The sequence below is a fragment of the Sceloporus occidentalis genome, unplaced genomic scaffold (genome assembly GCF_023333645.1).
Source record: "Sceloporus occidentalis isolate IW3139 unplaced genomic scaffold, rSceOcc1.0.p SCAF_2, whole genome shotgun sequence".
Taxonomy (NCBI): domain Eukaryota; kingdom Metazoa; phylum Chordata; class Lepidosauria; order Squamata; family Phrynosomatidae; genus Sceloporus; species Sceloporus occidentalis.
This window is the reverse complement of record NW_028316982.1, coordinates 183,199,029-183,211,885: the sequence shown is the minus strand read 5'-3', so window position 1 is coordinate 183,211,885 and position 12,857 is coordinate 183,199,029. Positions and strand designations below refer to the sequence as shown.

The window sequence follows — 12,857 nt, the reverse complement described above, 5'->3', positions numbered from 1 at the left end:
CAGGCGTTATCCTGCAAATCATGATTTAAACCAGCGATGTCCAAACTCTGGCCTTCCAAGTTTTTGGACTTCATCTCCCAGCATTCCAGTCCACTGGCCACAGTGGCTGAGGCTTCTGGGAGATGAGGTCCAAAACACCTGGAGGACCAGAGTTTGAACATCGCTAATTTAGAGGAATGAGAATGTGCTGTTCATTCCAAATTAGCCCCACTCCTCTTTGCTCAGCTTTCCTTCTCTCCCTCTCTCTCTCTTTCTTTTGTAGCTTGACTAAACAGTTTGCTGATCAGTTCAGACATAACAGATAGCAAGCAGCAGCATGTCTCCACATCACTGCCACAGCTTCACCAGCTCCCACTCTGGAAGAGATGAGTGCTTTGCTTCATCAGTGGTTGCAAGTGGGGTAAAACTGACCTAGAAACCCAGCTGCAGAGTGTGCCCATGAGGTGAACAGGCGACTGAGAGCCTTTGACCATAGATATGAAATGTTTTCCAGCTAAGTTTGTGAACTGACTATTGAAAAGTATGGTATCTGAGACAATACAAATGTTCATCTATGGTATTGGATCAGATTTGTAAACTCTTTCCTTGATTGCTTCATTCATTCATTTATTCCTGCTTGGTGATAAAGCCATCAAGTAAAGAATTTGAACAATTGCTGCTGAAAAAAGACAATTCCAAGGCCTGCAAAATAATTCTCAAAGAAGAGTTTCTGTCTCCCTTGAAAGTGCTGGACTATACTGTGCCCTTCTACCCATTCCAGTCCTACAATTATTTAAAATATGTTATGTCTCATTCATAGGGTCACCATGAGTGAAGCTGAATTGAAGCACTTACCAACAAGAAGAAATGCTGTTTTAAAGATAACATCTCTAGTGCAACATGTAGTTCTTAGTTTGTCTGAATTCCTAGTTGGCTTTTTTTCATTTTTAAGATCATATTTTTATTTAACTAGAGTATGATATAACAAAAAAAAAAAAAATAGTAAGAAGCCAATTAAACATCTCATGTTGTGTGAAAACGTTTCTCAGTGTATGTTCAGAATGCTCCTCTTGGGCTGAACTTAGGAAAGTCACTTTTTCCAGAATTACACCCAGGATGGTCACTACATGTTATGTTTTATTGTGTGATTATTTTTATTTTTTATTAAATATATAATAAAATACACATAAACAAAACAAAGTACACATAAATATAAAACAAAAATTTACAAACAACCACACAATGACATACAAATAATCCTAACTCATATGGACACATCTATTAAATTTTACAGCTTCCCTCTGCTGTGCTTGGATTTCTCCTTTTTTCCTCCTTTCTTTTATTTTCAGTATACGTACTTCTTTTATGTTTACGCGCAAGTTATTTATAATTTGGACATTCCATAATAATTTAAACTGTATTTTCTTTCTTTATGCCATTACATATGCTCATATGCTAACAAATATTTTAAGTCTTACATCATTTTGTATTTCCTTTATATCTCTACGTAAATGTTCTCATGTCTCTCTCTCTCTCTCTCTCTCTTTCTATATATATATATATATATATATATATATTCAAAAAATTTTACCATCCTTTTTCAAATTATAATGTGAGGTTTTCCTATCACTTCTTAACCCATTAAACTCAAATGTTACTATATTCCTTTCTCCAATATTTTACAATTAGATCACAGTGTGATTATTTTAATATGCTTATTTAAAAAAATGTTTTAAATTTTAAAATATCTTTTAAAACCCAAGTAGCCAGTACAGTGGGGCCTCTCTAGGACTCTTGCAATGGGGGAGGGATTTAAAATATACTTTATTTTTGTCCTTTCCACTAAGGTCCCAACACCATTTCCCTCCCATGACCTGCTTCTGTTAGTTCTAGAAGGGAGGTTTCCATCAACTGATAGTCATCATATGCTAGGGTGGGTGTTTAACTTCCCTTCCCTTACATACACCCCACAGTGCCTATTAATGTAAACGAAACATCATAGTAATCGCTATTAAGGTAATAGCTATTACTGTGATTTTTCAAGTCATTTCTGATTTTTGGTGACCCTAAGATGTCAATTTCACAGGATTTTCTTGGGGTGCATCTACACCAGTGATCCTCAAACTTTGGTCCAGATGTTTGGGACTTCAAGTCCCAGAAGCCCCAACCACCAATAGCTGCTTCATTTATATACTGCTGCATACCACCTAAGCAGTTTCTTAGCGGATTATAACTAAACTAATTGTCCCCAACAAGCTGGGTAATCGTTTTAGCAACCTTGGAAGGATGCAAGCCTAAGGAATCTTGATCTACATGTTGGAGAATAAACCAAGCAGAGGCTATTTGAAGGGCTTTTTATGGTGCTATATACTGTCTTTAACATTTGTTTAAATGTGGTTTTAATTCTGTTGTTACTTTAATACTGTTCAGTGTCTACATTGTACGTTTTTAACTGTATGTGTTTTTATTGTAACTTTTTGTCTTTTGTGAACCACCTTGAGATTGGATGGATCACATATGATGGGAACAGCTAATGTAGTACAAGTAATTGTTCAGGAACATTTTTCATTGACATCATTGTGCACAGTTGGTAATAAGGAAAACGCTGGCAATATATCAATAATTATTTTTAAAATCTAGTACTTGTAGCAACCAACAAGCTTGAATTGCCGAGATAATTTTCACTTTTGGTTCTCTATTACATCAACATTTATTTCAGCTGTTTTATTAAGTTATTTGGGGGGAAAAACATTCATCCTTGCCAGTACAGATCAATCCGATTCTTCAGAACATTGTGTAAGTAATATCCTTTGGAAAGAACTGTGTTTGTCCTTAGGATCACAATATGATAACAGCAGGTGCACTGCCTGCTTGCCATCTCTTTAAAGTCAGGTTGCACATGTCTGGTTAGCACAAAAAAAACAACTAAAAAAACCCTGCTATTACAGCCACAGTGACCACCTGTTGAGCAGCAATTAATATATTTGGTGTCAGCATTTCAGTAAGCTAGAATGAACATAAGCCTGCTGGTATCAGGCTGACACAGATGACAGACCTGTTCCACAGCTTTATGAATTTCACAGTTCAGCTTTCTAAGAGAGGTTCACCATAAAATCTAATAAAACCAACAGCTGGCCTAAAGTAAGACCTTGCGTTCTATCACTTCAGATAAAATTCTGAGAAACACATCTGAGTAGATAGAAAAATAGTGTCCTTCTGAACGCAACTGAACTAATACAGATGAATTACTGGTTTGCGTTTGCCCTGAGCATGTAGATTGCTTGTAGCTGAAAATGCTCCAGAGTTATTATGCATTTCCAATTACATTTACAAGATATTAACTTACTGTTGAGTGAAATTAATCAAGTTCTAATGTTGTAAATGCGGTGTACGTATAAAGGTTACAACAATTAGACAGATAATGCTTCTTCCACATTGGTTTGGGTTAAGTGATCCTCCAGAGCAGTCTTCAGCTTAAGAACAATTCCACAATGTTATTTGAAGCCATTTCCAGCCTCTCTCCTACAGTTCATACCTAAGTGAACATGTGAGCCCAGGTGCAAATAGCAGTGGTGGCATCTCTTTGCTCCCTTATACACGTTCCTTTCCCAATCCCAAGAAGCTGCTCACAAGGCTCCATTGTGCAGCCTCCTGACTCATGCAAAACACCCTGTGATAGAAAGAGTGGGGCTTTGCCCAGCCAGCAAGAAGAAAGCTTGTGAACCACAGAAGACCCTTCTTCAGCCAACTGCACTTCATCTACTGCTGCTGTCAGATCTCTTGCCTCAAAATCTCTCCCTACATCGTCCCTCTTTTGCCACCTTCCCTCAGACAAATGGAGTCTTGACTCTGAAGAGAATGGCACAGAGCTAAAGACTGGGGGTGGAAGGAGAGGAAGATGCCAGGCAGCCTTCATTGGCTAAGAAGCCTTGCCCTTGCCAGTTCAGCAGAATTATGTTCAAATTGGAACTTATGTGTGAAAGGCAGAAATGGAGTTTTAAATGTGCTTCTATCAGGTTTTGAACTCAATGATGGCCATATATGAAGACAGATGTATACCAAAATTTCACCCTTCTTGAACTGTGCCTATGAACAGATGGAGTCCAAATGAAGCACTTTTTTTATTCAACCCACTATTTTCCCTCATAAATGGGTGTTTTTTGTTAACTGCCTTCAAGTCAACTTTGACCTATGACAACCCTATGAATGAAAGGCCCCCTAGTCATACTATCCTCAACTACCCTGCACTATGATTGCACTCTTTAAATACCTCTGGGATTGTCACAGACAGGGCAGGTCTGTTCTCTGCTGCCCCAGATGGCAGGACCAGGTCTAATGTAAGCTACCAGAGAGTAGATTTTGATTTAACATTATAAAAGTAAAAGTGGTTCCACAATGGAACTAATTGCCTAGAGATGTGGTAAGGTCTCCTTCTCGAGATATGTTTAAAAAAGAGGCTGTACAGCTATCTGCTGGAGATACTTTAGCTGGAGATCCTGTATTAAGCAGGTGAGTGGACTCTTTGGCCCATGAGGCCCTTTCCAGCTCTATGATTCTAAGACTATTTTTTTTTCCAGGTCAATTCCATGAGGATTCCCAATAGTTTCAACACTTTGATTCTCTGCTTGTCTAAAGTGCTGCAGTCTTCAATAGTCATCTGACACCTGTACTCTGCCTCTGGGAAAGGCAAAGGCAAAAAAGTTCCCCCGAAGAAAACATGCCAAGGAAACCCCATAACAGGGTTGCTATAAGTTTAAAATGACTTGAAGGCAAAAAATAATAGCAAATTTGTTTCTCAGCCTGGATTTCAAAATAGTTCTCTCTGCTGTGCAACAAGTGTTTTCAAAAACATTTTAACAATTTACAAATGAACCATGACATCAACTTTTTCATCTGTGCAGAGGTGGAAAAGTAAAAGAGCACTTTAAAAACACACAACTGTGGCTGACCTGGCATCAGATTTCTGAAACAGATGTGTCTATCAGACAGGCTAGCTCTAAGTAAAACTGATTTTGCAATATCCTTCATAACTCTGGGAATATACCAGCTGTTACCTGTTGGCACTTATCCACTACCAAAAATGAAGGCAGAGATTCAACCATGTTTGTATCCTCAAAGTGCAAGCACAGGAGCCAGCTGTTGGAGGCAGGAGCACTCTAAATCATTAACTAGCTTTTTATGTACACCATGCTCCCTGGCTGCAATCCTGAACTTATCTGATGATGCATAAATCCAACTGAAATCTATAGGCATTACTGATCAGTAGCTGACACCAAAAGAATAGCCTCTGTTCCATTTTCCCCTTTCAAGTATTCTTGGGGAATAGGGAAGGACAGGAGCAGGAGTGAAGAAGTTGTCTTGTCACATTCCTTTTCCTTCTTTGACAACTGTAGTTATATTTTGAGGTTAAGGACCCTTTCACACTACACAAACATAGCATTATAATTCCACTTTTCCTGCCATGACAACATCCTATGGAATCCTGGGGTTGGTAGTTTGGAGAGACACCAGGGCTTACCAAACTGAGAATACTAAACAACCCTTCATCGTGGCATTTCAAATAGAATCATACTGTTGTAACTATGAAGTGTGAAAGGGTCCCAGGTGTGTGTGGTTTCTCCACTGGAGTATATTCAAAGTTCCCAGAATTGAATGGCCCCAAAGCAGAGTACACTAACCCACAAATCAAATGCAAAACTAAGTTCTAGTTTGTAACCAGAAAGGTATGCATGGCTACTGTTTCATTCATATCCCCAAAGAGTCTCAGTCTTTAATGTAACCCAAAAAAATAATCACTGATGCCACAACTGTAACTCAGTACACACTTTATATGCCACACTGTGTGAAAAAATTAAACACTCTGAAGTGCAATAGCACTTTTTGATACCCTCCAAAATTTCACAGATGAAATGGAACAGAAGAAAGTGTTTAAAAAGGATGCAGCTGGACAACACCAGAAAAAAGTGATTAAAAACACAGAAAAACTACTATTTTAAGTAGAGAATCCCTGGAATTTAGGAATGCCTAAAGTAAAAAGAAAAGAAAGAAAATCCCAAATGAGCCTACTAGGAAGGGTAAGAATCCACCCCTCCCTTTCTCTCCAGCTGAGTTAATTAAGTACAAACTACTTTTGTACTTTGAGTTCAGTTTGGACCAATTGAAATAAGCCAACAACAAAGAATAAAAGTAGAAGCAGGGAGAAACCAGGACATTTTAAAAGCAGCTGGGATAGCAGGACGGCACAGGATTAACTGGGACAGCTGGAGGGTATGCTTTTGTTAATCCATTATTTTTTAATATACATGAACATTAGTCATGTTAGGTTCGTGAGTCAAATTTTGAGAGGGAGGCAATGCGGCTGATGACCAAAAAAAGAGAACAGCAACCATAGATCAAGAAATAATGTCTATTACAGAAAGACTATTTCTGCAGCTGGGAACAGAGAGGTTATATAGACAACAACAATAAACAGTATGTGTCTGTGCAGCTGCAGCCATTGCTATGGTTTTTATTTGTTTTTGCCTCTCTTTGTGGACTTTGGAGGAAAAAGAGGAAGTGGGATGGTGAGACAGCATAAAGCTAAAGTTGCCTTTCAGAGGAAATCTACAAACCCAGTTCCTGATGCAAAAAGTCAGTAGTTAATAATATCTAAGAAACACATAATTTTTTGTCTTTCGCCCTGAGAGAAAGGTGACCTATAAATTAAATAAATAAATAAATAAATAACTGATAAACAACATCCTGGAATGAAAAGCCTGAGAACTGATTCTTAGAATAGTTTACATCCAACTCTCTTTAAAAAGTACTAAGTGAAGAGGTGGCAGAATTTGCATAGTATTGTGGATTACAATGCCATTATTCCTCTTAAAAACCAAACCAAGAATCTGGATCCATATTATCCTGGGTGAAAGAAATCACAGATCTCAATGCATATTGATGTCAACCTATTTTTAAATAAAAACAAGTTGAAGTTAATACACATAAGCTTGGGATCTTGTGGCTTCTTTCACTGGTCCTAGGACAATATGGATCCAGATTCTTGGTTTGGTTGGTATGTGGGTGTGTATATATGTGTGTGTGTGGCTTTTACAAACTACTCTTACTGCTGCTGCTTATTATTTGGGGTTTAAAGGCCCAGTACACACGGGCGCATTGTGGCATGGTGGTGGCAATTTTAGGGTTTGAGAGCGCACAGCAACAGCACACTCCTGAATCCTAATATGTATGAACGCCGGCATCAGGTTGACCTCCAATCCATACAGGGGCTGCCATGATGCTGCTGCTGCCATACAGCAACCAGACGTTGCTGGCAGGAAGTGGCATCATGGTGGTGTCCCTTCCTGCTTCCAGTGTCGCAAAAAAGAAGCCACTCTAGGCGTCTCTTTTTTTTGCGGCATATCTGTGCTGCAGCATGGGGATGCTGCAGTAGAAACACGGGGCAAAAACGAGTGGCACGGAGCTGCCAGTTTGTACAGCTCCTATGATACATTTTTTTTCAACTAATAATTCTTTAAATCTGGATTTCATATCTTCACCATCCTGAGTCTCCTCTCAACAAACAAACAAAAAACCAGGCAGGACATAAACTCCAGTTTACGAGTGCCAATTCATTACCGTATATACTCAACTACAAGTCGAAATCGTGTATAAGTCGAGGGCAGGTTTGGGTGCCAAAATTAGAGATTTTGATATGACCCATGGATGAGTTGAGGATATCCCTTCCTCCCCCTCCACAGCATGTCTGTCCCCTCAGAGGACCTCTGGAGGACAGCCAAGTTGAGGAAGGAGAGGGAAGCAAACATTTGTCTCCCAAGCCCTTCCTGAACCCAGCAATCCCTTTGGGAGACAGCCATATTAGTCTGTAGAATCAGTATGTAGAGAGATCTTGTAGCACCTTTCAGACTCATGGAAATAAAGAAAATGGCAGCATGAGCTTTCGTAGATTTCAGTCGACTTACTCACTAAAAGCATCTGAGGAAGTAAACTGAAGTCTACCAAAGCTCATGCTGCCAATTTCTTTCTTTCAGTTAGTCTCATAGGTGCTACCAGAAGGAGTTTATCACATGAAGGAGATTGGGAGTTTATCCCATGAATATCCCAGAAAAATCATGAAATTACGTGTAATGGTTTCACACGATGTCGCACTAAACCCACCATTAAAGTGGTCACAAAGATGCATTAACTCATCTTTTTACTTTAAGGATTTCAGCGACCATGCATTCCCAATATCACTTTATTTGCGCAATTGGGTGTGATAATCGTTCGTTATGCAAATACTCGCCATTGCCGCTTCATTTACAGGATGCTTTGAATGTGCTTTAATCGCTCTTTAATGCTGAAATCAGCCTCAGTGTGATAAACCCCTTTAAAGGGCACTGTTTGGAGACCACTGGCAGCTGCCAATTTATTTCTTGCAGTGAGTCTCAAAGGTGCTACATTACAGTTGGTCCCCAAATTGTGCTCTTTAAGGGATGTTGGACTTCAGCTCCCAGAATCTCAGACTATGAGCCAACATGGCCAAGGCTTCTGGGAGCTGAAGTCCAAAACCTCTTCAATGGCACAGTTTGGGGGCCACTACAAGATCTCTTCAAGGGCACCATTTTGGGGACCACTGGTATAGATGCAGCTGCCAATTTCTTTCTTTCAGTGAGTCTCAAAAGTGCTATGCTACAGTTGTTCCCCAAACTGTGCTCTTTAAAGGATGTTGGACTTCAGCTCCTAGAATCCCTAACTATGGGCCAACGTGGCTTTTGTGTCGTGTCTTTTTAGATTGTAAGCCTGAGGGCAGGGAACCATCTAATTAAAAATAATAATAATTGTAAGCTACTCTGAGAACCTTTGTGGCTGAAGGGCAGGGGTATAAATACTCTAAATAATAAGTAATAATGGCTGAGGCTTCTGGGAGCTGAAGTCCAACACCTCTTCAATGGCACAGTTTGGGGGCCACTACAAGATCTCTTCAAGGGCACCATTTTGGGGACCACTGGTATAGATACAGCTGCCAATTTCTTTCTTTCAGTGAGTCTCAAGAGTGCTATGCTACAGTTGTTCCCCAAACTGTGCTCTTTAAAGGATGTTGGACTTCAGCTCCTAGAATCCCTAACTATGGGCCAACGTGGCTTTTGTGTCGTGTCTTTTTAGATTGTAAGCCTGAGGGCAGGGAACCATCTAATTAAAAATAATAATAATTGTAAGCTACTCTGAGAACCTTTGTGGCTGAAGGGCAGGGGTATAAATACTCTAAATAATAAGTAATAATGGCTGAGGCTTCTGGGAGCTGAAGTCCAACACCTCCTCAAGGGCACTGTTTGGGGGCTGCTGGTGCAGCCCTGGGGCCAGGATGTCCAGATCTCTTCCTCCTCCTCCTCCTCCTCCTCCTCCTCCTCCGCCTCTTTCCTGGGCCACATTCCCACATACAAATAAATTGCTTTGCGATCTGAATCGGCGGGTTGGTTCAGCAGCAGAGCGTGGTTCATGCTACATTTGCCCTGATTGCATTTTCTTGCTAGTACAGTTTATTCCTGACAACCAAGTACAGGTTATAATCATCAAATTACAAAAATAATGAAAATCTTTACAAACTTTTACAGTCAGTTAGCTCTATAACATATAAAGCAATATGTTGACAGTAAAATTACAAAAATGTTTCATGCTAAAACATATCACCATTTTCCATAATCCATTCAAATTAGTAGAATCTGTTCCTTGCTGCAAAATAAAACAAAATAACCCACTTGCAGTTAACATTGACACCAACGAATTGGTTCAAAATAGACCCGTTCCATCTGGCCAAAAGGCACATTTAAATAGATGCTGATCCGCATCTGGTTCACATGTGCACAAAATCGATTTATCCAAAAAGATGTGGGCCTCATTCCCACTTACAGATAAATCGGTGTGCGATCCGAATTGATAGACTGATTCGATGTTGGAGTGTGGCTCCCACTACATTTGCCCCAATCACATTTTCTGGCATTAAAACAACCCACTTGTGATTCGCATTTACGAGTGAATCGATTTAAAACGATTTGGTTCCAGCTGGCTGAAGGGCAAATTTGAATTGATTATGACCCGCTTGTGGTTCACACTGGCGCTGAATTGACTTGGTGAAAAAGATGTGGGTCAAATGGGTCTGGCATGTGGCCCCCCCCTCACCAAATCGATTTAAGTGGGAACCAGGGTCACCTTCAGTGAATTGATTTAAGTGGGAACCAGGGTTACTTGCGATCCAGTTTAAAAAGTAGTGGGAATGCACGTCCTAGGCTGCATCCACACTGGAGAAATCACCTGGTTTGACACCGCTTTAACTGCCCTGGCTCAAGGCTCTGGGCCCACAACAAACTCTAACTCCCAGAATGCCATAGCCTTGAGCCAGGGCAGTTAAAGCAGTGTCAAACCGGGTGATTTCTCCAGGGACCACTTTGTGGAAAACTTAGTGGACAAAATCACTTCAAATTTTTCTCTTATTACCTTCATTCCCTCTTAGTTCTGCCCAGCTAATCCCCAGTTTTTCTTTGCATATATATATATATATACACACACACACATGTATGTGTGTGTGTGTGTGTATGCAAACTAAAATTGTATATGTTTTTATGAGAGAGAAAGAGATAGAGAGAGAGCATTTGCATATATAGCTTATGCTGGGCCCTACCACAAACTCCAGCTCCCAGAATCCCTTACGCCTTGAGCCAGAAAAAGAGTTAAAGCGACGCCAAACCGGGTCATTTCTCCAGTGTGGAAACAATTCAAGCTCCTGCCCAAAAGGACTTCCCAAACCCCTTCCATTTGGGGGTTAGGAGTGTACCTTTCTAAGAGGAGCGTTGGTGAGTGTTTCGTTTTGCAGGGGAGTGGTCTGCCCTCTTCCTCCTTGGGGCTCTCTGCACATGCTCAGGCGCCCTCTGCCCCTCCTGCTCCTTACCTGGTGTAGGGTCTCGGTGGGGAGCTGCGACGCCCGGAACAACTCGGCCACTTTGCTCCCCTCGGGCGCCGCTTGGCCAGGGATGCCTCCTCCTCCTCCTCTGCAGACCAGAGCCCAGAGCTCCGCGGAGTGCTGCTGCTGCTGCTGCTGCTGCTGCTGTTCAGGGGCGGCCAGGGAAAAGGCCCCCGGGGCTGGGGCGGGAGCCCCGGGAGCAGCAGGAGTGGAGGGAGGCTGTGGGGGCTCCATTTCCAGGGGAGCCAGAGCCCGAGAGCCCCAAAGCCCCTTTTTAGGGGGGCAAAGGAGGCTGCTCTGCCTCTCCTCCTGCTCCTCTGCTGCAGTGGAGCTTCTGTGGGGAGGCAGAGCAGCAGAGCACAGCCTTCCTCCTCTCCTTCCTCTTCCCCTTCTCCTTCTCTTTCCTCCCTTTCTGCGGCAAAAGCACCCAGGAGCAGGAGCAAGCAGCTGCAAAGGAAGGGAGGGGGAGAAAGAAGAAGAAACAGCCTCACAGACTTCCCTCTTGAGTCTTCCAAGGGCCAAAAAACCACACGGCAGGGGAACAATTATTTATTTATTTATTTATTTATTTATTTATAATGTATTCTATTGATAATCCACTTTGAGACCCCTTCAGCTGCCCTGGCTCAGGGTCAGGAAAGTGGGCGTTTGTTGTTGGGGCCTCACACTCTCTGGACAGGGAAGGCTCAGTTTCTGTGGCAAAACTACAGCTCCCAGGATTTGGGGACTCTTGCTACACTGTGTTTTGGGCCTCCCCCCCCCCCCCGTGAAATCCTGCTCTACTCTTTCCTTCCTTCCTGGGAGGCCTGGGTCTTCCAAGGACCAAAAACCACACTGCAGAAATATTTATTGATTTATTTATTTATCTATTATTTGTTTGTTTGATTGATTTATAATCCACTTTGAGACCACTTTAACTGTTAGGGAATTCTATTAGGGACTGGGAATTTCTGGATGGAGAAGGCTCAATATTTGTGGCAAAACTACAGCTCCCAGGATTTCTTAAGCCTTGAGCCTGGGCGGTTCAAGGGGTCTCAAACTGGATTACTTCTGCACTGTGTTTACCTGTGAAATCCTCCTCTATGCCTTCCTTCCTTCGTGGGAAGCCTGGTTGCTCCCTTTGGGTCCCTCTGGCTGTGGAGAGGATGGGAAGCCTCCTCTTTGGTGCATCCACACTGCAGAAATGATCCGGTTTGAGACCGCTTTAACTGCCCTGCCAAGGCTAGGGGATCTTGGGAACTATAGTTCTGTGAGACATTTAGCCTTCTCTGTCAGTTCCCAGGATTCCCTAGCACTGAGCCAGGGTAGTTGAAGCAGTCTCAAACTGGATCATTTCTGCCGTGTGTTTTAGACCTCTGTCAGAGAGAAGGCTAAATGCCTCACAAAAACTACAATTCCCAGAATTCCCTAGCCATTGAGCCATGGCAGTTAAGGCGGTGCCAAACTGGATTATTTCTGCAGTGCGGATGCAGCCAAAATAAGTCTATCCTATTTAAAGCAGTTTAAAAACATTATAAACAAATGCATGAGGGGGAAAAAATACACCACACACACACACACACACACACTTTGCTTTGGGGCCACAACAAACTACAATTCCCAAAATTCCATAGCACGAAGCCATGGCAGTTAAAGTGGTGTCAAACTGGATTATTTCTGCAGTGTGGATGCAGACTTGTCGGGAGAAGGAAGGCTTAGAGGGAGTCCTGCCCCAGGTATATTCACTGTTGGAGTTAAACCTTTCCAACTCCGGCATACACTTCAACTGTGTCCATGCTGCAGAAATCCAGTCTGACACCACTTTAACTTTGCATTCACACTGTGCCAAACACATTATTTGGATTAGAACAGTGGTTCCCAACCTGTGGGTCGGGACCCCTTTGGGGGTCGAACGACCCTTTCACAGGGGTCGTCTAAGACCATTGGAAAACACATATTTGCACGT

General features: G+C 41.9%; 1 protein-coding gene across 1 annotated transcript in view; it reads right to left on the bottom strand.

Annotated features, from left to right (window-relative positions):
• REPS2 (RALBP1 associated Eps domain containing 2) overlaps window positions 1–11,146 on the bottom strand; it is a 94,655-nt gene extending 83,509 nt beyond the window's left edge. The window contains exon 1 of the mRNA XM_089508420.1: window positions 10,901–11,146. Coding sequence (XP_089364546.1) covers window positions 10,901–11,146 — 246 coding nt within the window. The remainder of the gene's footprint in view (window positions 1–10,900) is intronic.
• Between the last annotated feature and the right edge of the window lie 1,711 nt (window positions 11,147–12,857).